Source organism: Dromiciops gliroides, chromosome X (genome assembly GCF_019393635.1).
Source record: "Dromiciops gliroides isolate mDroGli1 chromosome X, mDroGli1.pri, whole genome shotgun sequence".
Lineage (NCBI taxonomy): Eukaryota > Metazoa > Chordata > Mammalia > Microbiotheria > Microbiotheriidae > Dromiciops > Dromiciops gliroides.
This window is the reverse complement of record NC_057867.1, coordinates 46,088,616-46,110,948: the sequence shown is the minus strand read 5'-3', so window position 1 is coordinate 46,110,948 and position 22,333 is coordinate 46,088,616. Positions and strand designations below refer to the sequence as shown.

Here is a 22,333-nt window from a genome sequence, read left to right as displayed (position 1 = left end):
GTCTTCCTGACTCCAGATCTGATGCTCTATCCACTGTGCCACCAGCTGCATTATAATGACAAAATTATGATTCAGTAAACATTGTGTCTACTAAGAGCAAGATACTTGGTTAATAATGATGTTTGTTCGGTAATTTGAATGAATTGTAATTTCACCTGTTTGAGTACTCCCTTCACCCATACGGTTTACAGTATTCTCACACCTTGATGGATGGATTCTCTTCAGACTGCATCCTTTTCTAAACTGTGAATTTATTCCAGCTTCTTCTAGTGTGCCTTCTGTGATAAGGAGTGTGCAAGGTAAGTCACTTTGTACACATGAAGCCTGTTAATGTTTCAATTCTCTATCCATCCCCATCTACTTTCTTTGCAGATATCTGCTGAAGAATTAAATAACATACTTCAGAATGTAATGACATGGGTTGTGGCTACAGTGACCAGTATTCTCTATCCAGCCATCACAATGTATGAAGAAAGGTTGCGTACAAATCTATACCCGCTATCTGATGATTCGGTCCTCTCATCGGGTAGCTCAAGTTTCTGTAGTACTTGCAGTGATGACTTTGCATACAGAGCTTATTCTGCAGCCACAGCTAAAAAGATCAGTTGTACAGATGTCAGCCCCAAGACAATAAACTTGCCTACAGTGACAGAAGGGCAACCTATGGTAACAAAAATCTCAAGACCTACCCAAATTGAAACCACCATCTTGAAAGGAACATATTCCAGCAAGAAGGGACAGACAGTAGCTCAATTTAAGTATAACAAGATGGGAATGAGCTATGATGTCCCCAAGGTAAGGACCTGTAAGTCTGACAGTCAACTTTTATCTCCAGTTGAAGTTGGTGAGAAGAAGGATGCTACTACAGAAACAGAAGAATTACCTACTGATTCCCCAGAAGAAAAAGAAAAACCTGTCACTGAGGTAAAGGAGTTAAAAAATGTTTTTGTGAATTTTAAATGTCACCTAAAAGAAGAAACGGAAATGATTTTGGAAAACATTTTTCAAGAAATACTATCTGATTTAACTCAAGCAATTCCCTCTCTCTCTGCTGTTACGGCTGAAGTTTTTGTTGACCATCTTGAAACTGGCAAAGACAGTGTGCTCTCCAATGTGGATGTCTGCTCAGCAGCTGCAGATATTGTTGAAAATATGCTCGATAAGCTACAGTCTGCAGTTGAAAAAAAATGCATTGAGATCTTTTCACAAGAAGACCTGTCAGTCACCTTCAAGTCAGGTGCCTCTTCCAGTGAAGAACATTTTACTAGCAAACCAGAAATGCCCTTTAAAGCAACAGTCTCTGGTTCTATGGAACCAATGTGTGACATTGCAGAGGACATGGTGCATGTTATTTTAGAAAAGTTGATGACATTTGCAGCTTCCAAGACAAGTAACTTGTCTCATCAAAAAGAAACAAAAGCAGCAGAAGTTACTGTTGAGGAACAACCTGTTGAAAAGCCACCCAAAAAGTATAGTGAAGTAGCCACCCAAATTAGTACTAGCACGGTGTCTTTGCCTATGCCTATGCCTATGCCTGTGCCCGTGTCTGTGTCTATGCCTATGCCTGTGCCCGTGTCTGTGTCTGTGCCTATGCCTGTGCCCGTGTCTGTGTCTATGCCCGTGTCTGTGCCCATGTCTGTGCCCATGTCTGTGCCTATGTCTGTGCCTGTTCACAGTACTGAATCGGATGTTGCTAGTGTAATTGTAAAAGAAGAAATCCAAAACATAGTGTCGAACATTTTTTCACAATCTTCTGTGGTTGGTTATGTTGAAGAAGCAATCAGCACCATACTGGGTTATATACAAACCGAACTTGACAACGAGAGACTAATTGCATCTGAAGAAACCATAATAGTCTTGCAGCTACTTGATGATATCTTCACTGAACTGAATGAGGAAGAAGAAGAAGTGCGAATAGACATTACTCAAAGTAAACGTTCCAGACTACAAAGCCCTACTTTTCTTAAGGAAGAGTACAGGCTCACAGGCACAACGGTGTCAAAGGTTGGTCTTCGGTCTGGAAAACCACTTCCACCTGTTAATGTTCCTGGCATGGTCTTTTATTCAGATGATGATAATGAAGAAATAGACAAAATGGTGGAAAGTGTCCTTGTGTCATCTGTCAGAGATCAGAAAGCACTATTGCGAGAACAGGCTATGAAAGAACAATTTAAGAGGGAAGACACTAGTCTTGGACACAAGAGAAGAGCCAAATCACCTACAAGGCCTGCTTCCCGTGGCAGAGTAGCATTTCGTGACTGGGGATCACAGTCTGAATTACAACCTAATTCAAGTGAAGACAAACTTACAGAAGAAGTAAAGCCAAAAAAGCAAATGTTAGGTTTCAGCCAGGATGAAAAATATCAAATACAGAAAGCATCAGAAAATATTGTTGCAGACATTTTAACTGACATGCTCAGAGAAATGCTGATCATGCCCTCTAGTCAGGTGAGCTATCAAGATGTTACAGAAACTTCATCTTTTGCCTCTGCAATGCCTCATGGATTGTCCCCTGAAGAATGGATGGACCAAGTTAAGAATGAGATGTTCTCAACATCAGAAATCAATATAGTGGCTAATGACATGACAGACGCAGTGTTGAAAATACTTCATACAGCTTCATCTTGTCAAATTTCAGATGTTAACAAAGATTCCAGTACTACTTCACTTTATCAGTCCTCTATAGATGCTCAAGATATTTCCCCTGAGATCAAAGAAATATATGAAATTCATCAGATTGCTCCATTGGTACCCAAAGAGCCACTGAAAATATGGTTTGAGAGTGACAAGAAGATGAAATCTCTCTTCAATATAGATCAAGCACAACCTCCCTGGCTTGAATCTCCAGCAACTGAAGAAATCCCTGAAGCTGATGATGTTAGTGATGAGATCATCCGCACAATCTTTAAAAAGCTGAAATCATTTGTTTTTCCAAAGTTGCGAAGGTGCTTTAGGCCGGAGCACCATGAAACTACTTCAATTTTCCAGAGATCTCCAAGCAGAGACCAAACACCTACCTCTTTATGCTCAAAACTGTTTTCACCTTCAAAAATTCGATCACAACTTAGTGCTTATACAACCAAAGTTGTGAACATAGTTTTAGGTGCTATTCGCAATCAATTGGAAGTCAATAAGAAGAAAAAAACTGTCAGGGAGCCCGAGCCCCCAGTAACCTTTATAGACGGAGATGGTTTTCCTCTCTCTGATAGAGAACTAGAATCTGTTGTATCAAATCTCAATGATGATGTTATGGCAAGTTCATTAGTAACATGTATTTGTGAGATGTTATCTGGTGGAAGTCCTGATAAAAAGGATCCCATCTTTCCACCAGACATGCCAATTCCTGATACTTTTGTTGAAACTGACTATATTGATGTGCAAAGAGGATCGACAAGTTGGCAATGTCAAAAAACAATCGCCTGTCATTCCTCTAGTATTCAAGTGAAGGTTCCTTTTCAATCTCAAAAATGTCCAATTATACCTTGTGTTCTACATAGTGTATTTAGTGGAAAGAATATCAATGAGGCAGCCAGATCTCAAGTGTTAGAAAGAATTGGTAATACACTATTTGAAATGTTGAACAAAATGATGGGAGAACCTCTGCTCCCTAGTGTGAGTCATGTATCTGTTCATGAAGAGTGTACTGACGAGAGTTTGAGAGCAACTCCAACGTTGCATTCTAATATTCAAGTAGTTTCTAATGGTATTCTTGAAGACATCCTTGAAAAATTATGTTCTGAGATGGATCACAAACCCCCTCCCAGTTTTGAAATTAGGAAAACTTCAAGTGATCTAGATGGGGACAGCCTATATCCTACTGTGGTGGTGGAGGAAGTGGCCAAGTGCACAGATGTAATATCTTATATGGTATCCGATGCTATACAGGAAGACAGTAAAGAGGTGTCTAGCCATAAGATGAAAGATGCTGATCCTTCTAGGAGAGCAAGCATACTAGGATTCCGTAGAAAGAATCTGAAAACGGTGGCTTCAGATATTCTTAAAATTGTTTTTAACAAATTGGAGGGCTTTGCCAATTTAAATTTGTGGTCTAGAGGTACTACAAGAAATGAAAACTGTAGCTGGCTGTCACCACAAGCCAGTACATCAACCAAAGTGGAAACTCATGATGATCATCTGCAATCCACTCTAAAGATAAATGCCAAAAAGGTATCAAGTGCCATTTTGAAGGCTATTCAGGTAGAATTAAATGGAAACCCATCGGATTCTGAAGCAAAAGTTAACAATCCACCTCAAGAAAAATTGGTGATCAAAAATCTGGTCAATTTAATTTTAGATGCTGTGTCTCCAGAAATATTTCAAGAACCTGAGTCAGAAGAGAGAGGTATCGAATATTACCGATATAAGCCAGTCTATGGCAACTTTCTTCCCGGAGGTGCTGAATCAGATGCATTTTTGGAAGACTCTGAACAAGCAGAGGGAGAGCCACCAGGTGATGAGGATAAGGAGGACACAGTTAAGCAATGGGTTTTGGAAAAAACCTTAAAGAAGATTGAAGTGGAACTGAAAGAACCACAGAAGTCACCCGTAGTGCCAATTATCCGAAATGTTTTAAATGAAATTTTCCAGAATGCTTTAGTTAATCAACTCAACGTACTTCCTCTCTCCAATTCCCATTCATGTGGCATTTCTCACTCTTCAGAGCAACCTGTCACTAAAACGTTCATTCAATTCATAGATAAAACTATGGGCACTTTGGTGTCTGAAGCAGATGTAACTGTTGTTGCAGATGATATTATTAAGACTGTATTTCAAAAGCTTTATTCTGCTGCCAGGACAGACAGAAATACAAGACAAAGTAGGTATAAAAGTATCACATTTTCAGCCAATATTCCTTTTCATGAACAAAGTAGTCAAAGAAAGACAACTGTGTATCCGACAGCACCGAATAGAGAACCACGTCGGCTGCATTCCTCACTCAATGTTGAGAGACTGACTAAGGTCAATGTAGTTGAAGATATTGTACAAACAGTCATAAGCAATTTGGAATCTTTTGCTACTTCTAAAGTCAAATCTCTCTTTTACCCTTCAGTTAGCTTTAGCACCACAAGGGCTTTGCCTACACCCCAAGAACCTACTTCATTAAGCAAAGAGTTGTTACCTACAAAAGATGTCCATTCTCCTGATGAGCAAATTTCTTATCCCTCGGTGGATCTTAGTACAGCAGGAAATGTGGCATCAGCATGTCACTTGTCTGTCTCTAAACTAAGTAAGTATGCAACAGAAGTGGCTAGGAAAATCTTGCAAGGAATCAAACAAGAGCTAGACAAAGAATTGGAAAGTCCTGTAACTCATAACATCGTCACGTCTGGAAATATTGCAAGTCAGGTGGTTAATACTGTTTTAGATATTGTATCTACTAAAGGCAAATCTGATAAAAACGAATTGGAGAAAGATAATAGTTCAGATCTGCAAGAAGGCATCGTAGAAAAAATGTTTAATAAAACAGAATATCGAAAAGAACTTCGATTTCAAATACAAGGTATTGTTGAAAATATTTTAAGTGACATTTGTGAGAAAAGATTGGATCAGAATCATGCCCCACTTTCCCCAGCCACTCTTCATCAGGATGATGTAGGAGCTAAACATCCAGCAGCAAGCGTTGAAGTGGCAATTGAATGTACAAGTGACAGTAGCCCCAAACTTTCAATTCCTAAATCAGATGTTATCACGATTGCTAATGATATGATAAACATAGTGCTTCAGAACCTTAGTTCTGCTGTTATAGTTGGCAAAAATATAAAGGAGCCCATTTCGGCACATTTGCCACTGAAGTCCCTTTGTGATATGACTCCAAAAACAGAATGTGAGCTTCCCACTCTTAGCGACGTAACAGAAGAAAAAACAAGAAGTGGTCCTTCTGATGTAGAAAAGAAAAAGACCAAGGTCAAAAGGATGAAATCTCCTTATGATGACGATGAGCAAATGCAAGTAGCAAAAGCAGATGATGCCAGTCGATCTCTTTTTGACCCATGTGAAGAAAATGCTGATTATATTACTAAAAACATTCTGAATAGATTAGAATCTTTTGCTACAAAAAGAGTAGACTCCTTAATTAGCATTGATTCACAGACTAAAGAAAAATCCTTTGCCGTCACTGAACTTTCCAGTCACCTACAGGATGAAGGTCCCTTTCTTGCACCAGGCCAAGTTCAGTCAAATATGAAGGCCTTGAAATTAACTACAGCCAAAGCTTTTCTTGGACAAAATCTCAGAAATACTTCACTAGCCAGCTATAAAGAAAACACTGCATCTACAAGTCACCTGTCACAAACCAGTCTTAGGGAGTATGCTGACATGATTGCTAGTACTGTATTAACAATTATCAAAAATGATTTAGACATAGAAATGCAAAAGATGTATTCTCATCCAAATAACGCTTCATTTCAAGAAAATATCATAGCAAGAGAAATTGTAAGCAACTTATTAAAGACTTTTGGTGATAAAAGATCTTTAAAAGAAGGCTCATCTTTATCAAAGCTCCAAATAGCTATGCAAAATGAAGTGCTATTGGAAGAAAGACAGGATAAAAACACTGAAATATCTCTTCTTTCAAAATATCCATTGAAACAAAACTCATTGAGTTCTGAAGATGAAAATCAGAGAACAGTTTTGGAGGAAATATTTATGAGAAATGGCGAGTCCAGACAGGAAGAAGCTGCCCCAATATTCAGCACAGTTGAAGATGTTTTAAATAAGGTGAATCAACGAATAACAGAAGACATTGGCCATTTACCTCCTTTTAATGAACTCTCTCACCTTATATCTGAATCAAAAATGAAAACACCAAATGGGGCTCCCCAAAAACCTTTTCGGCCCAACATCAATATTGCAGCAAATGACATAGTTGATAGTGTATTTGGCAAAATGTACTCGGTGGTTGTGGCATCCATATATGCAAATGGTGAAGCAGAGAGAGAAGTGACTGCAACTAGCAATAAAGATATATTGGTGGCAAAAGCATCATGTTCCAGTGTATCTAAACTATCAGAAAAAAGGAGTGAAACTTCTCAGGCCTTAATGCCTCAAACTTATCCTCATTCAGGTGTTAAAAAGATGTTGTTGGAAGATACTTCATTGCACTGTTCTCCCTTGAGAGTGGGTGAAGATCTGGTGCAAATGGTTCTTAATAAGATCATATCTTTTGTTTCTCTGAACCTAGAAGAATATTCTTCTGATGTTCCATCTGATGGTAGCGCATCTTCCCGGCAACATGTGGCTAAAACCAGCCCCAAGCCAGGTCTTAGGAGCAGTTTAAAAACAAGCTTGAAACTCAGCTCAGTGCAGAAATGTAAGGCGAAATCCCAGGCAATATCTGGTAATTCGAAGGGGAAGGGGAAGGCCAAAATACCCATAGAAGAAAAAATTGCATTGAGAGGAAGTCGTTCCAAGTCTTTCCTTAGCCTTTCACATGTCTTATCGACAGGAGATGCCAAAACCTCTCCCCTGCAAGCAAAGTTGCCTATATGTGAGCTAAAAAACTATGCCAAAGATATAGTGAGTAACATCCTGGAAACCATTGTAAATGAATTCCAAAGGGTGAAATGCAGTAAAATGATGGTCGACATAGGAAGCTTACCAAATTCTGACCAAATCATGGCAGCAAGTGAACTAGTTAATACAGTTTTGCAAGAATTATATTCCTCTGATTCAAATAGCTTCACCTATCAAATTAAATCTGCACACTTGGAAGACGTCAAATTTCCAGAAAGGAAGTTAGGTACAGAATCTTTTTCCAAACCTCAGGCCTGTTTTTTCTTGGAGAATGTTTCTTCACAGCTAGAACAAATTTTTCCTAAAGAAGGTATTTTTAAGAAAATGTTTGATAAGTGGCAAACAGAGTCAAATGACATGGAAAATGAAAAATATAAGCTACTAATGATCGCTGAAAATGTCTTGAGTGAGATCTTAATTAAAGTGAAAGAGTTAGAATGTTCTGTTTCCCTCTTAAAGATGCCCCCTATTGAGGCTTGTGAAAGCATTTTCTGTAATAATTTTAAAAGAACACCTGCTAGCGTTGATGATTCCAAAGCACAAATTAATTTGTTTGGCAGGGAAATTGTTGAAATTCTATTTGAAAAGTTACAATTGTGTTTTTTGACTGAGATGCCCATTCCTGATAGTAAGGAAGCTCTATCAAGAAAAAAAGAACAGATTCATTCTAGGACTAAATATTTTTCATCAGCTGGGCAGTTCTTGAGCAATGTACCTTCCCACAGTACAAAACTGAAGGATCAGTTCTCTTTGAGTTCTAATAGCAGAATTGCTAGAGAGATTGTCGAGAACGTGTTACATACCTTGGAAGCATTTGTAGATTTGCAATTTAAGCATATCTCTAAATATGAATTTTCTGAAATTATGAAAATACCTATTGAAAATTTTTATCCTGCCCAACAGAGACCACTAAATAGGAGAATATTGCCAAAATTACAACCACTGAATGATTTTCCTGATGAATCAAAGTTAAGTAGTATGATCACAAAGGAAAACATACAAAAAACCCTTTTTCAGGTTCATTCATTTCATTCAGAACTGCGTACTTATGCAGCTAATGCTGTTAGTGACATGCTAAGTATAATTAAGTGCAAACTAGACAAAGAAATCGGCCAAGCAGAACCATCTCCAATTAACATCTTAGAAGAAAACATGGTTGCAAGTGAAATCATTAGTAACCTAATGGATCAGTGTGTGCATTTCAGTGATTCTGTGCTTGAAAATATGCCTAAGGAAAGCCCAGTTCGAGGAGCTGAAAATACTTATACTGTTCACCGAGTTGAAGTGGCAGCTACCATGAAAATGTCCAATAGCAAGTTAAAAGAAGTCACGATTCGGGAAAGTCTTCCACCTTTTCAAGTGCCTACTACGGTGCTTTTTTCAGAGGAAAAATTAGGAAAATATAATAGGAATTCATCTAATCTTTCCTCACATGTCAGATACTCTGCAGGAGATACCTCTACAGGCACTATGAGCAGGCCTGAATCAGAACCAGGGCCTAGTAGAAGAGAAGGGCGGAATAAATCCTCAAGGAGAAGCAATTTTAACTATTTTGAACAAAATCCCACACAACCAGAGAGTTCTCTTCCAGAAGGGAGTGTCTTACAAAAATTGTTCAAGAAAAACAATGAACCTGCTGATGTGGTATTAAAAGATATTATGCCATTTCTGAACCGAGAAGAGACTGAGGAGGAGCCAAGAACATTTTCCTGTGAGCAACTAAAACCAGATATTGAGCCAAAGAATATCCATACAACTGTTACTCCACTAAAAATATGTCTTGCTGCTGAAAATATCGTCAACACTGTTCTGTCTTGTTATGGCCTGGGGACCAAGGCACATGCAACGGGAAGCAACGTAGAGACAATGAAACCATTTTTCATATCAAAGTCACAATCGTTATCCTCTATTTCCTCACAATCTATAGACCAAAAGGATAAGGTAAATAATTTGCTTAGAACATGGGAAAAAAGACTCCATTGTGCCAATGAAAAAGATATCCAAACCAATGAAAATCCAATGTCTCATGGAAGTGAAGATTTTACTTTACTTGAAAAGTGGGAAAACAAAACACTTCCAAGGGCTGATAAAATTGAAACTTTGAAAACATTTGAAGTAATTACTTTTGCTGATTATGAACTGGGTCCCTCTGAAATCAACCGGATAGCAAGACACATCACCACATCTGTGATCACACTTTTCAAGAATCTTCAAAGTGGAGGTAAGTTATCTAATTTCAACAGAGTAAAGAGCCATAACCACATTAGGAAAAAAAATAGTAAACAACTTGTTAAAAAATCACTATTAAGCACTTAATATGTCCTAGGCATTGTGCTAAACACTGGAGATACAAAAAAGGCAAAAGCAACTCCTATCCCCAAGGAGGTCACATTTTAATATGTAAATAACCAGGTACATACAAGTATAACTAGGTATAGAGTAGAGGAAAGATAATCTTGAGAGGAAGGTCCTAGTAGCTGATAGGACTGGGAAAGTCCTCTTGTAAAAAGTGAGATGAGGGGGCAGCTAGGTGGCACAGTGGATAAAGCACTGGCCCTGGATTCAGGAGTACCTGAGTTCAAATCTGGCCTCAGACACTTGACACTTACTAGCTGTGTGACCCTGGGCAAGTCACTTAACCCTCATTGCCCCACCCCCCAAAAAAGTGAGATGAGCTGAATCTTAAAGGAAGACAGAGAAACTAAGAAATGCAGGTATATTCCTTCATAGGTGAGGAGAGCATTCCAGGCATGGAAGATGGGGGTGGGGTGGGGGGGATACATCAAAGGTACAGAAACAGGAGAAAGAACATTATATGTGAAGAAAAGCAAGTGAGGCCAGTATAGCTGATAATGGACAAGACTGAAGATAAGACTGAGAGTGTGATAGGAGTAGAGGTGATCTGTTGGAAAAGATGTGAGGAAATGGGATCAAGGGTCTTTGTAGAGCAGTTAGTCTTATCAAGGAGAACTTCCATCTCTACATCCAAGACTGGAATGAAGGAGATAGTGGGGAAAGATGTCTAAGTGATGTGAAATAAAGAAGAGGAGAGAAGGTAGAGCTCTCAGGGAATGACCTATTCTTTCACTTCAGTATAAGGTGAGGCCCTCAACTGAGGTATGGTAGGAAAGGGGTACTGACTGCTGGGAGACTTGAGGAGAAATCAAAAGTTTTTTGTTTTTGTTTTTTAGTGAGGCAATTGGGGTTAAGTGACTTGCCCAGGGTCACACAGCTAGTAAGTCTTAAGTGTCTGAGGCCAGATTTGAACTCAAGTACTCCTGACTCCAGGGCCAGTGCTCTATCCACTGCGCTACCTAGCTGCCCCCAAATCAAAAGTTTTTAAACAGCTACTGTGGAGAGTAATATGGTGAATCAGGGAGGAAAAGAAGGACTACCTTGCGGTAATAAGAACCTAGTTGAAATTAGATAATATAAATTTGTAGCAGATAATGGGTGTTATACTTTGATAATATCCATTTTGTGTAGTCAGCAAAGTTTCATGATTTCCTCCAGCTCCATTCAGCAGCACATAAATATGAGAGGAGGTAGATGGTAAAAATAATCTGAGGCATGATTAGCAACAGGAGGTTCAAGGAAGAGGATAGTGTAGAGTTGAACTGGTCCACCAATAGGTCAGGATAGGAAAGGGAGGAGAGTATATTCAGTATAGGGGTAATAGTCTAGGAAAGAACTGAAGGGTGGAGGGACTGGACCAGCTCAGGATGAGGACAAAGAACAAGATCAGGGGCCCTGAGACATGGGGAAAAATGGAATAATAAAGCACTGTGATCAGATCAAGGAATTTCAGGCTTCATGAACATGGAAGGTGATGACTTTAGTTTACCTTTCCAAGCTAATATGTGCCACCTCCCCTTCCCAGTCTTCATTTCTCACCTCTAGACCCTTACATAGGCTGTCCACCATTCCTAGAATGTACTCATCTCTCCGAAGCAATTTCTAGCTTCCTTTAGGGTTCAGCTCATGTGTCAACTCCTATGGGAAGCTTTTCTCAATCCCATTATTGTTAGTACTCCCTCCATACTCTTCAAATTACTATGTATATGTATTTACTTGTTTAAATGTTGTATTCTCCTGCCCACCCTCCAGTAGACCATAAGTTCCTTGTATCCAGGGATTATCTTTCATTTTGTCTTTGTATTCCCCTTATCTAGCACAATGCCTTTACATGTAATTTGAGCCCAGAAGATGCCTGTTTTAATGGTTTGGATTGGTGTTACTTATCTTCTCTAACCCACTGTGCATTTTTTTTTGTTTTTAACCAATACAAAATAGTTTTGATGATATGCTTAAATTTAAAAGATTGAGATTTGGTGATACATGCCTACTTTTCCCCACTTTTCTTCATTAATTCCCTTGAGATTCTAGACTTTTTGTTTCTTCCAAAGAATTTTGTTATTATTCTGTCCAATTCTGTGATAAAATTGGTAATTTGCACTAAATCTGTAAAATAATTCAGGTAGTATTATTTTTAATTGTTATATTTTTATTATATTGTCCAAACATGAAAACTAATATCTCTCCATTTATCTTCCTTTACTTCTATAACAAGTGTTTTACAGTTGTATTTACATAAATCCTAACTGTCTTGCTAAGTAAACAGTCAAATAGTATATGCATTTTGTAGATACTTGAAATTAGATTTTTTGTAGCATTTTTCTCCCAATTTTTGTTAGTACTATGCTGAAATGCTAATGATTTTTAAAGATTTATTTTGTAACCTGCTTCACTGAGGCTGTTAATCATTTTGATTAGTTTCTTCACTGGTTCTCTGGGGTTTTCTTTTTTTATTAATTAATTAATTAATTTTAGTTTTCAATATTTGTTTAGATAAGATTTCCAACTTCAAATTTTTCTCCCTCCCCCCCTCCCCTAGACAGCAGGTAATCTGATATAGGTTTTATATATATATATATATATATATATATATATATATGTATATATATATATATGTGTGTGTGTGTGTATGTATATGTATATATATGTATATATAAAATAACATTAAACATTTCTGCATTAGTCATGTTATAAGAGAAGAATCAGAGCAAAGAGGAAAAACCTCAAAAAAGAAAAACAACAGCACCAAAAAAAAAAAAGAAATAGTATGGTCCAATCAGTGTCCATATTCCACAGTTCCTTTTTTTCTGAATTTGGAGAGCCTTTTCCATCATGAGTCCTTTGGAACTTTCTTATACCATTGGATTGGTGAGAAGAATCTAGTCTATCACAGTTGATCAACACACAATGTTGATGATACTGTGCACAATGTTCTCCTAGTTCTGCTCATCTCACTCATCATCAGCCCATGCAAGCCCCTCCAGGTTTCTCTGAACTCCTCCTGCTCATCATTTCTCACAGCACAATAGAATTCCATTACATTCATATACCACAACTTGTCTAGCCATTCCCCAATTGATGGGCATCCCCTCAACTTCCAATTCCTTGCCACCACAAAAAGAGCAGCTATAAATATTTTTGTACATGTGCGTCCTTTTCCCTTTTCCATGATCTCTTTGGGGAAAAGACCCAAAAGTGGTATTGCTGGGTCAAAGGGTATGCACAGCTTTATAGCCCTTTGGGCATAATTCCAAATTGCTCTCCAGAATGATTGGATCAAGTTCACAGCTCCACCAACAATGCATTAGTGTTCCAATTTTTCCACAGCTTCTCCCACCTTTATTATTTTCCTTTTTTGTCATATTGGCCAATCTGATAGGTGTCAAGTGGTACCTCAGAGTTATTTTAATTTGCACATCTCTCTAATCAATAGTGATTTAGAGCATTTTTTTCATATGACAATAGATAGATTTGATTTCTTCATCAGAAAACTGCCTGTTCATATCCTTTGACCATTTCTCAATTGGGGAATGACTTGGATTCTTATAAATTTGATTTCGTTCCCAATATATTTTAGAAATGAGGCCTTTATCAGAAGTACTGGCCATAAAAATTATTTTCCCAACTTTCTGCATCCCTTCTAATTTGGGATGCATTGCTTCTGTTTGTACAAAAACTTTTTAATTTAATGTAATCAAAATCATCCATTTTGCATTTCATAATATTCTCTATCTCTTGTTTGGTCATAAATTGTTCTCCTTTCCAAAGATCTGAAAGGTAGACTATTCCTTCTTCTCCTAATTTACCTATGGTATCACCTCTTATGTCTAAATCATGTACTCATTTTGACCTTATTCTAGTATAAGGTGTAAGATGTTGGTCTATGCCTAATTTCTGCCATACTATCTTCCAGCAGTTTTTGTCAAATACTGAGGTTTATCAAACAGTACATTACTAATGTCATTTACTACTGTGTCTCCTGTGCCTAGCCTATTCCATTGATCCTCCACTCTATTTCTTAGCCAGTACCAAATAGTTTTGATGACTGCCGCTTTATAGTAGAGCTTCAGATTTGGCACAGCTAACCCACCTTCCTGTGCATTTTTTTTTCATTATTTCCCTTGATATTCTTGACTTTTTGTTTTTCCAGATGAATTTTGTTATTATTTTTTCTAGCTCTATAAAATAATTTTCAGGTAGTCTGATTGGTATGGCACTGAATAAGTAAATGAATTTAGGTAGGATTGTCATTTTTATTATATTAGCTCAGCCTATCCATGATCAATTGATATCTTTCCAATTATTTAGATCTGATTTAATTTGTGTGAAAAGTGTTTTGTTGAGGTTTTTAAGTAAACTAATATGTCATTTGCAAATAAGGCTAATTTTGTCTCCTTTTTTGCTGACATTTATACTCTTCGTTTCTTCCTCTTGTCATATTACTTACTATAGCTAGCATTTCTAGAACAATGCCAAAAACAATAGGGAGACAGGACAACCTTAAATTTATTGAGAAAGCTGTAAGTGCTTCTTCACTGCAAGTAATACTAGTCCATGGTTTAAGATATGTTTTTGGTCATATTTTTAAAGGCCCTTCCACACCTATACGTGCTGTCTTGAAAATTTCTTCTCTCATATGCATCCATTTCACTCCATTAACACTGCCACCACCCTAATTACCTCTCACCAGAAATACTGTAATAGCCTACTAGTTGGTTTTCCTACCTCAAATCTCTCCCTGCTCTACTTGCACACAACTGCCAAAGTTATTTTCCTAAAGCACAGGTCAAACCATATCACTCCCCTCCTCAACAAACTATGTTGGCTCCCTGTTGCCTGTAGGACCAAGTATAAAATCTTTTGTTTGGCATTTAAAGCTTTTCACACCCTGGTGCAATGGAACCCTGTTCCAGTGTCCTTGTATATTACACTCTCCATGTGTTCTACAGTAGGCCCGTACTGGCCCACTTGCTATTCCTCCACCTCCTGGCCCTGTATGTTTGTACTGGCTGTCCCCCTTACCTGGAATGCTTTACCTCTTAATCACTACCTCTTAGAATCCCTGCTTCCTTTAAGATTCAGCTCAAGTGCCACCTCCTCCAGGAAGACTTTCCTGGTCCCTCTAGCCATGCTTTCCCTCTAAGGCTACCTTTCATGTGTTCTATATTTATCTCCTATATACCAATTTATCTATGTTATCACTTCCATTAGAATGTAAAACCTTTGAAGGCAGAGAATGTTTTTCCTTTTTCTTTGTATCCCCAGCACTTTGCATAAGGCCTAGCACATACAAATTTTTAATAACTGCTTGTTGGATGGTCGTATGTTATTAGCAATATGATTTTTCTTTTGAAGACTGCTTTAGCTGCACCCCCAAATTTTTTATGTGTTGTCTCATTGTAATCCTTTTCAATGGTTATTTATTGTTAATATGATTTTTTACCCACTTATTATTCAGAATTTTATTTAATCTCCACCTAGATCTTTCTCTCTTGCTTATGCCCACATCCTACTATTTTTTTATTATGATTTATAAAGAATTTATTATATGAGGCAGCTAGGTGGTGCAGTGGATAAAGCACCAGCCCTGGATTCAGGAGGACCTGAATCCTCAGCCTCAGACACTTGACACTTACTAGCTGTGTGACCCTGGGCAAGTCACTTAACCCTCATTGCCCCATGCCAAAAAAAAAAAAGAATGTATTATAGTGCTACCTTTTCATATTTATCTATAATTTCTTTGTATCAAAGTACATCTCAGTTGCAAGTATGATAAATCATGATATGAAATATTATATTATTTAATGTTTTCATCCAAAGGACAAGAAAAGTCTTTCAAATCTGTTTTCTAACAAGTCTATTTAGCTATTCCCCCCTTTGTTTTTCTTCCTGATAACCAGCTCTGAAAGAGGAATATTATCTGACAGTTACTATCTATTTTTTTTTTTGCAATTCAACTAACTTTTCCTTTAAGTTCTTATATGCTATGTTAACTTGTTGCCTTTTTGTTCCACAATACTACTTTTTGTTCCAGTCCTTCATTTTTACTCTGCCTTTATGTTTTCAATATGTTTCTTATATGCAGTAAATTGTTGAGTTTTGTATTCTTCCATTTTCTTTCATTTTTACTAGGATGTTTAAGCCAATTACATTTAAGGTTTATTATTGGTAGGTTTTTGTTTTCTGCCATTTAATTCTTTTACACTATTCCCCCCACACCCTTTTTGTACCTCTTTTAAGTTTACATTTAAGTCTTGATATTAGTTTTGCTTACAAAAATTGATTCTAGTCTTTTCCCACAGATTCCTCTCACTTTCTTACTATTACTCTGATCCATCTCAAGGTCCTCAAATGTATTTTCTTTATATTCTCTTCTATCATTTTTTCTTTTTTTTGCGGGGCAATGGGGGTTAAGTGACTTGCCCAGGGTCACACAGCTAGTAAGTGTTAAGTGTCTGAGGCCGGATTTGAACTCAGGTACTCCTGACTCCAGGGCCGGTGTTCTATCCACTGCGCCACCTAGCCGCCCCCTATCATTTTTTTCTAATGGCAAAAATATACATTCTTTCCCTTCCATCTACCTCCCCCAATTGAAAAAGAAATTTAAAAAACCTGCTAACAAACAAGAAAAACAATTTTCTATATTAGTTGAGTCTAAAAAAAGGCTCATTTTGCATTCTGAATCTTTTACCTCTCTAAGAGAAGGTAAGTAGCATGTTTCATCTTAGTCCTCTGAAATCATGGTTGATCAGTATCACATTGATAAGAGTTCCTACTTCTTTCAAAGTTGTTTGCCTTTACCCTATTGTTGTCATTGAATACATTTTTCTTCTGGGTCTGCTCATTTCACTTTGCATCAGATCATACAAGTATTCTCAGGTTTTTCTGAAACCATCCGATACATAATTTTTTTTTACAACACAACTGCATCAAATTTTATACTGTAAGTTGTTCCGCTATTCTCTAATTGATGGATACTCTTCAGTTTCCAATTCTTTGCCACCTCAAAAAGAGCTATGAATATTTTTATACATTCATATTTTGAGTTTGTTTTGCTTAGGAATAATCTTATATCTTAATCATTTGTTGTTGTTTAGTCATTTTCAGTCATGTCTGACTCTTTGTGATCCCTTTTGGAACTTTTTTGTGCAAAGATACTGAAGTGGTTTGCCATTTCCTTCTCCAGGTCATTTTACATATGAGGAAACTGAGACAAACAGGGTTAAGTGACTTGTTCAGGGTCACACAGCTAGTACATGTCTGAGGCTAGATTTGAACTCAGGTCTTCCATCCTTTGGCTAGTTTAGATAAGTGAGATTCAAGTGTCAGTTGCTCTCCCCACCCCTTTTTCCTTATTTGTATGGGCTTCTACTTGCACATGTTGATTGTGTCAGATACATGTCCCTAAATTTCCTCTCCCTTTCCACCCCTACTGTATTTACTTTTCTTTCCCTTTTAATTCTTTTAAGATCATCAACCAATCCTAAGCCTTCTGTCTAAATTAGACTCCCTCTGTGATCCCTGATGATGATCAGATGGGTCACATGTATCATCTCCCCAAATAATGTAAGCAATTTATCCTTGTTTAGTCCCTTATGATTGTCTATTCATGTTTTACCTTTTTCTGTTTCTCTTGACTCGTGTTTGCACTTCAGAGTTTATATACAGCCCTGGCCTTTTCATCAGGAATACTGGAAGTTCCCTATTTCATGTATTTTTCTGTAATTTTCCCCTTATAGAGTTATACTCAACTTGCTGAACAAGTTATTCTTGGCTATAAGGCTATATCTTTTGTTTTCTAGAATATTATAATCCATGCTCTCTAATACTTTGACTGTTAAATTGTGTGTGATCCTGTGACTCCCAAATACTTTAATTCATGCTTTTTGGCTAATTTTGCAGTATTTTTTCTTTGACTTGAAATCTTCAGGTTATGACATTTTGGGGAGTTTTCATTTTGGGGTTTCTTTTAGGAGATAACCAGTGGATTCTTTCTATTTCCAGTTTGTTCTCTAGTTCTAAGAGATCTAGGCAGTTTTATATTTAGACTGCTTAAAATGGTTCAGGACAGCGGACCCAAGATGGTAGAGAGAAGGCAGGGATTCCCCTGAACTCTACTAAGAATCCTTCCACACAACTTTAAATAATGCCTCAAAACAAATTCTGGAGTAGCAGAACCCACAAAAGGATGGGGTGAAACCATTTTCTAGCCTAAGACAACTTAGAAGGTCAGCAGGAAAGATCTGTTGCACTGGGGTGAGAGTAGAGCACAAGTCCAGCACAGGCCTCACCCCAGCAAACTAGCAGCACTCCTTGGAAGCAACTGAATCAATAGCAGTAGTGGCAGTTTCCAGACTTCTCAAACCACAGATGGTAAGACAGACAACTGGTTGGGAGATTGCAGGGGTCCCTTTGGTGACACCAGGGGCAGGACTCTATTGTATTGCCCATACTTGAATCTGGGTCACAGTCCTGGGACTTTGTTGCACTAGCATATCAGAGCTTGTAGCCGCAAGGGAGCTGGGGCCCTGGTCCCAGCTCTAGGGCAGAAAAGAATGCTTGTGGTTGCTCACAGACCAGAGCACAGGCCAGAAAATTACTAAACACACCTCTCTCTAGATCATACCACCTTGGAAGAACTGAAAACTTACATATCCCCAGAATTATCTCTGAAAACAGCTATACAAAAAAAAAAAAAAACAAAGCGTGAGGCAGTGACCCCTCCACTCTGGAAGCAGAGCCCTACTTTAGCATAGACTTAAAGTCAAGAAATAGGTTGGAAAAGTGAGCAAACAGTAGGAAAAAGATCCTGACTACAGAAAGCTACTATGGTGACAGGGAAGATCAAAACGCAAATTCAGAAAAAGACAACAAAGTCAAAACTGCTATGAATTGGTCTCAAGCCACGGAAGAGCTGAAAAAGGATTTTAAAATTCAGGTAAGAGAGGTGGAGGGAAAATTGGGAAGAGAAATGAGAGTGATGCAAGAAAATCATGAAAAAAGAGTCAACAGCTTGGTTAAGGAAGTACAAAAAAAAATGAAGAAAATAACATTTCCAAAACACACACACACACACACACACACACACACACAGAACCCACAAAAAAACCCAGAATGGGCCAAATGATAAGAAGCACAAAAATCCAGTGAAGAGGGGGCAGCTAGGTGGTGCAGTATATAAAGCACTGGCCCTGGACTCAGGAAGACCTGAGTTCAAATCCAGACTCAGACACTTGACACTTACTAGTTGTGTGACCCCGGGCAAGTCACTTAACCCTCATTGCCCCGCCAAAAAAAAAAATCCAGTAAAGAGAAGAATTGTCTTGAAAAGCAAGAATTGGCCAAATGGAAAAAGATATACAAAATTCACTAAGAAGAACTCCTTTAAAAGATTTCCTGAAATATGTAGGTCTTTTTTGGGGTCATGGCTTGCAAGTTATTCCCATAATTCCTATATTTTTTCCTCCTCAATCTATTTTTTTGTGAGGCAATTGGGGTTAAGTGACTTGCCCAGGGTCACACAGCTAGTAAGTGTCAAGTGTCTGAGGCAGGATTTGAACTCAGGTCCTCCTGAATCCAGAGCCAGTGCTCTATCCACTGCGCCACCTAGCTGCCCCTCTCCTCAATCTATTTTTGAAGTGACTTGGTTTTGCTTTGTGATATCTCATTATTTTCTTCCATTATTTAAGTCTTTTAACTTTTAAAAAAATATTTATTATTGTCTTCTATGTAGTCCATTCTAATTTTCAGAGAGTTTTTTCTTGGGATGGTTTTGTATGTCATGTACCAAGCTGTTAATTCTCTTTCTGATTCTTCTTCCTTAACATTTTTCTCATTATTTTTCCAATTTTTCCTTTTATACTCTCATTCCATTCATTTTTTTTAAAAAGCAATTAAACTATTTTTTAAACTCTTCATCTCTTCCAGGAACTCTAGTTGACTCTGTGCCCAAACTGTATTTTTCTCTGAGATTTTGCTTGTAGATGTTTGGGAGCCATTCTTTTCTCTTAGATTTGTGTTGAGCATCCCTGTCACCAGGGATTCTTTATTATTTGTTAATTCTTCTAGGCCTACTTCAGAATTTTCTAGGGCCGGTATCTACACACTTCCAAAGGGAATGCCTGGGCTGGTCCTACAGTTGCTTTCTTGGGATATAGAGTATACTATTCTAGGATATCTGAACTAAAGCCAGGGACTCGTATGCTTTCAGTGCACCCAAAGTGGTCTAATCCAGGACAAAGTTTGCTCACTTACCCCCTGCTGTGTCCTTTGCAAATTCCTGATGTGGATTTGGATCAGAGCAACTAACCTGTGGGCTTGTCTTTGTTTGAAAGTTTCAGTAGACTGCTAATGGACTCGGTCACTATCAGCTAGCTGAAAAGTTCTGCTGGTTCAGTAACAGAACTGTAGGCTCCCATTTGTTCTGGGATTCCTGTCCTAGTTATTCCACTGAAGTCTTCAGATTAGGCTAGAGGCTACCACTGATATTTAATTGTGCCTCTGGGGTCTGAGCCACACATCTACTTCATGCTTCAGAATTTGATCTTTTCTTGGTACACAGCCTAGGGCTTCTTATCATTCCTCATCTTAGAATACCATCCCTGGGCACACATCCCCTCTTCAGTCAACCTGGATCTATGACCCTGAACTGGGTAGTGAGCAACAAAGCTGCCAGATGGTACCTGTTCCTACACCGTGGACAAGTTTAAGCCCCTGTTGGATCCAGGACCTTTTTTTTGCCCTGGTGCATTGCCTCTCCCTGTGCTAGAGTGCTCTGCATCACATTACTCATCAAGCCTTGTCCCCGGTGTCCTTAGCCTTCTTTTTCTCCCAAGGCTGATCTGGGCTGGAAAAATGACTTAACTATTATTGTTCTTGGATATTCCAATGAGGATTCTGGGTGACACATTTTCTATTTATTTGGAATTTTTCTAAGGGGTGGGGGGAAGCTTGCTGCACTTCCTGCTACTCCATCATCTTGGCTTGGCCACCTCTTTCCTTTTCTTAAAAAAAAATTTAAATCAGCCAAGGCAGATGCCTTTTTACCCTCTCACCCCATCCCCAATTGAGAATACAAGAAAAACAAAGCCAATAGGCATAGTAAATCAGAACAAATTTCCAAATTGGCCATGTCCAAAAAATATTTGTCTCATTCTGTACTCTGCGTGCTTCACCTCTTATTCATCATTACTCCTTTAGAATTCAGCACAATAGTATTCCATATTTATATGCCATAACTTGTTCATCCATTCCCTAATTTATGGATACTCCTTCAGATTCCTATTCTTTGCCACCTTAAAGAGTCTCATAAATATTTTTGTGTATGCTTAGAGTTTGTTTTGCTACAGTTAATCCTTCCCTTAATCTACCTTTCTTCTAATTCTTCCTTCTCCTCTTTCCCCACTTCTTTTTTTGATTCAATTTTTTTCAGTGTCAAATTATCTCCCCTCCTCCCCTGCCCCCACCCATTGAGAAGAAAAATAAAAACCATTATAAATTTTTATAGAAATGCAAAACAAATTCCCACATTAGCCATGTTACAAGGGAAAAAACAAGAAATAGAAGAAAATGTCTTCAATCTGCACTCTAAATCCATTGATTCTCTTCCTGGGGGTATGTTCACGAGTCCTTTGGAATTGTGGTTGGTCACTGTATTGATCAGAGTTACTAAGTCTTTCAGAGTTAATTACATTTACAATACTGTTTCTGTATGGCTTGTTCTTCTGGTTCTGCTCACCTCACTTTGTATCAGTTCATGCAAGTCTTTCTAGTTTTTTTCTGAAACCATTCCCTTCCTCACTTGCGCACAATAGTATTCCATCATATTCATATACCATAGCTTCTTCAGCCATTCCCCAATTGATAGGCATCCTCTCAGTTTCCAATTCTTTGCCACCACAAAAAGATGTACTATAAATATTTTTGTACATATTGGGCTGTTTTCCTCTTTCTTTGCCCTCTTTTAGGTATAGACCTAGGAGTTGGGAGTTATATTCTACTATATAACTATATTAAATCATAGAATGTCAGATCTGGAAGATGGATCAGACCTGGTTTCAAATTCTGCCTCTGATGATTACCGTCTGGGCAATTTGCTTGTTCTACCTGGGCCTGAGCTTCCTTCTCTGTAAAATGAAGAGATTAGACTTGCTTGCTTCTGAAGTTTCTTCTAGCCTTAGATCAAGAATCCATTGTGTGACCCTGGGCAAGTCACTTCGCTTCTCCCAGGGCCTCAGTTTCCTTCTCTGTAAAATGAAGGAGCTGGCCTCTTGGCCTCTGGGGTTCCTGCCTACTCTAGATTTCATGATACTCTGATCTATAAGGTTTCTCTTCTAGCCCTGACATTTCCATGACAGCTATTTATTTAGTGTCCATAGTTACCCATGAACAGTACCAATACTTGAATTAGAGGAATTTTTGCTCTCTACTAGCCTTTTTGATTACCCTCTCAGCTAAAATATAAAAA

At 38.1% G+C, this 22,333-nt stretch overlaps 1 protein-coding gene across 1 annotated transcript in view; it reads left to right on the top strand.

Annotated features, from left to right (window-relative positions):
- Positions 1-22,333, top strand: part of FSIP2 (fibrous sheath interacting protein 2) — a 100,322-nt gene that overhangs the window by 50,135 nt on the left and 27,854 nt on the right. The window contains exons 13-15 of the mRNA XM_043974641.1: positions 373-1,469; positions 1,677-2,955; positions 3,046-9,733. Of these exons, the coding sequence (XP_043830576.1) occupies positions 373-1,469; positions 1,677-2,955; positions 3,046-9,733 (9,064 nt within the window). The remainder of the gene's footprint in view (positions 1-372; positions 1,470-1,676; positions 2,956-3,045; positions 9,734-22,333) is intronic.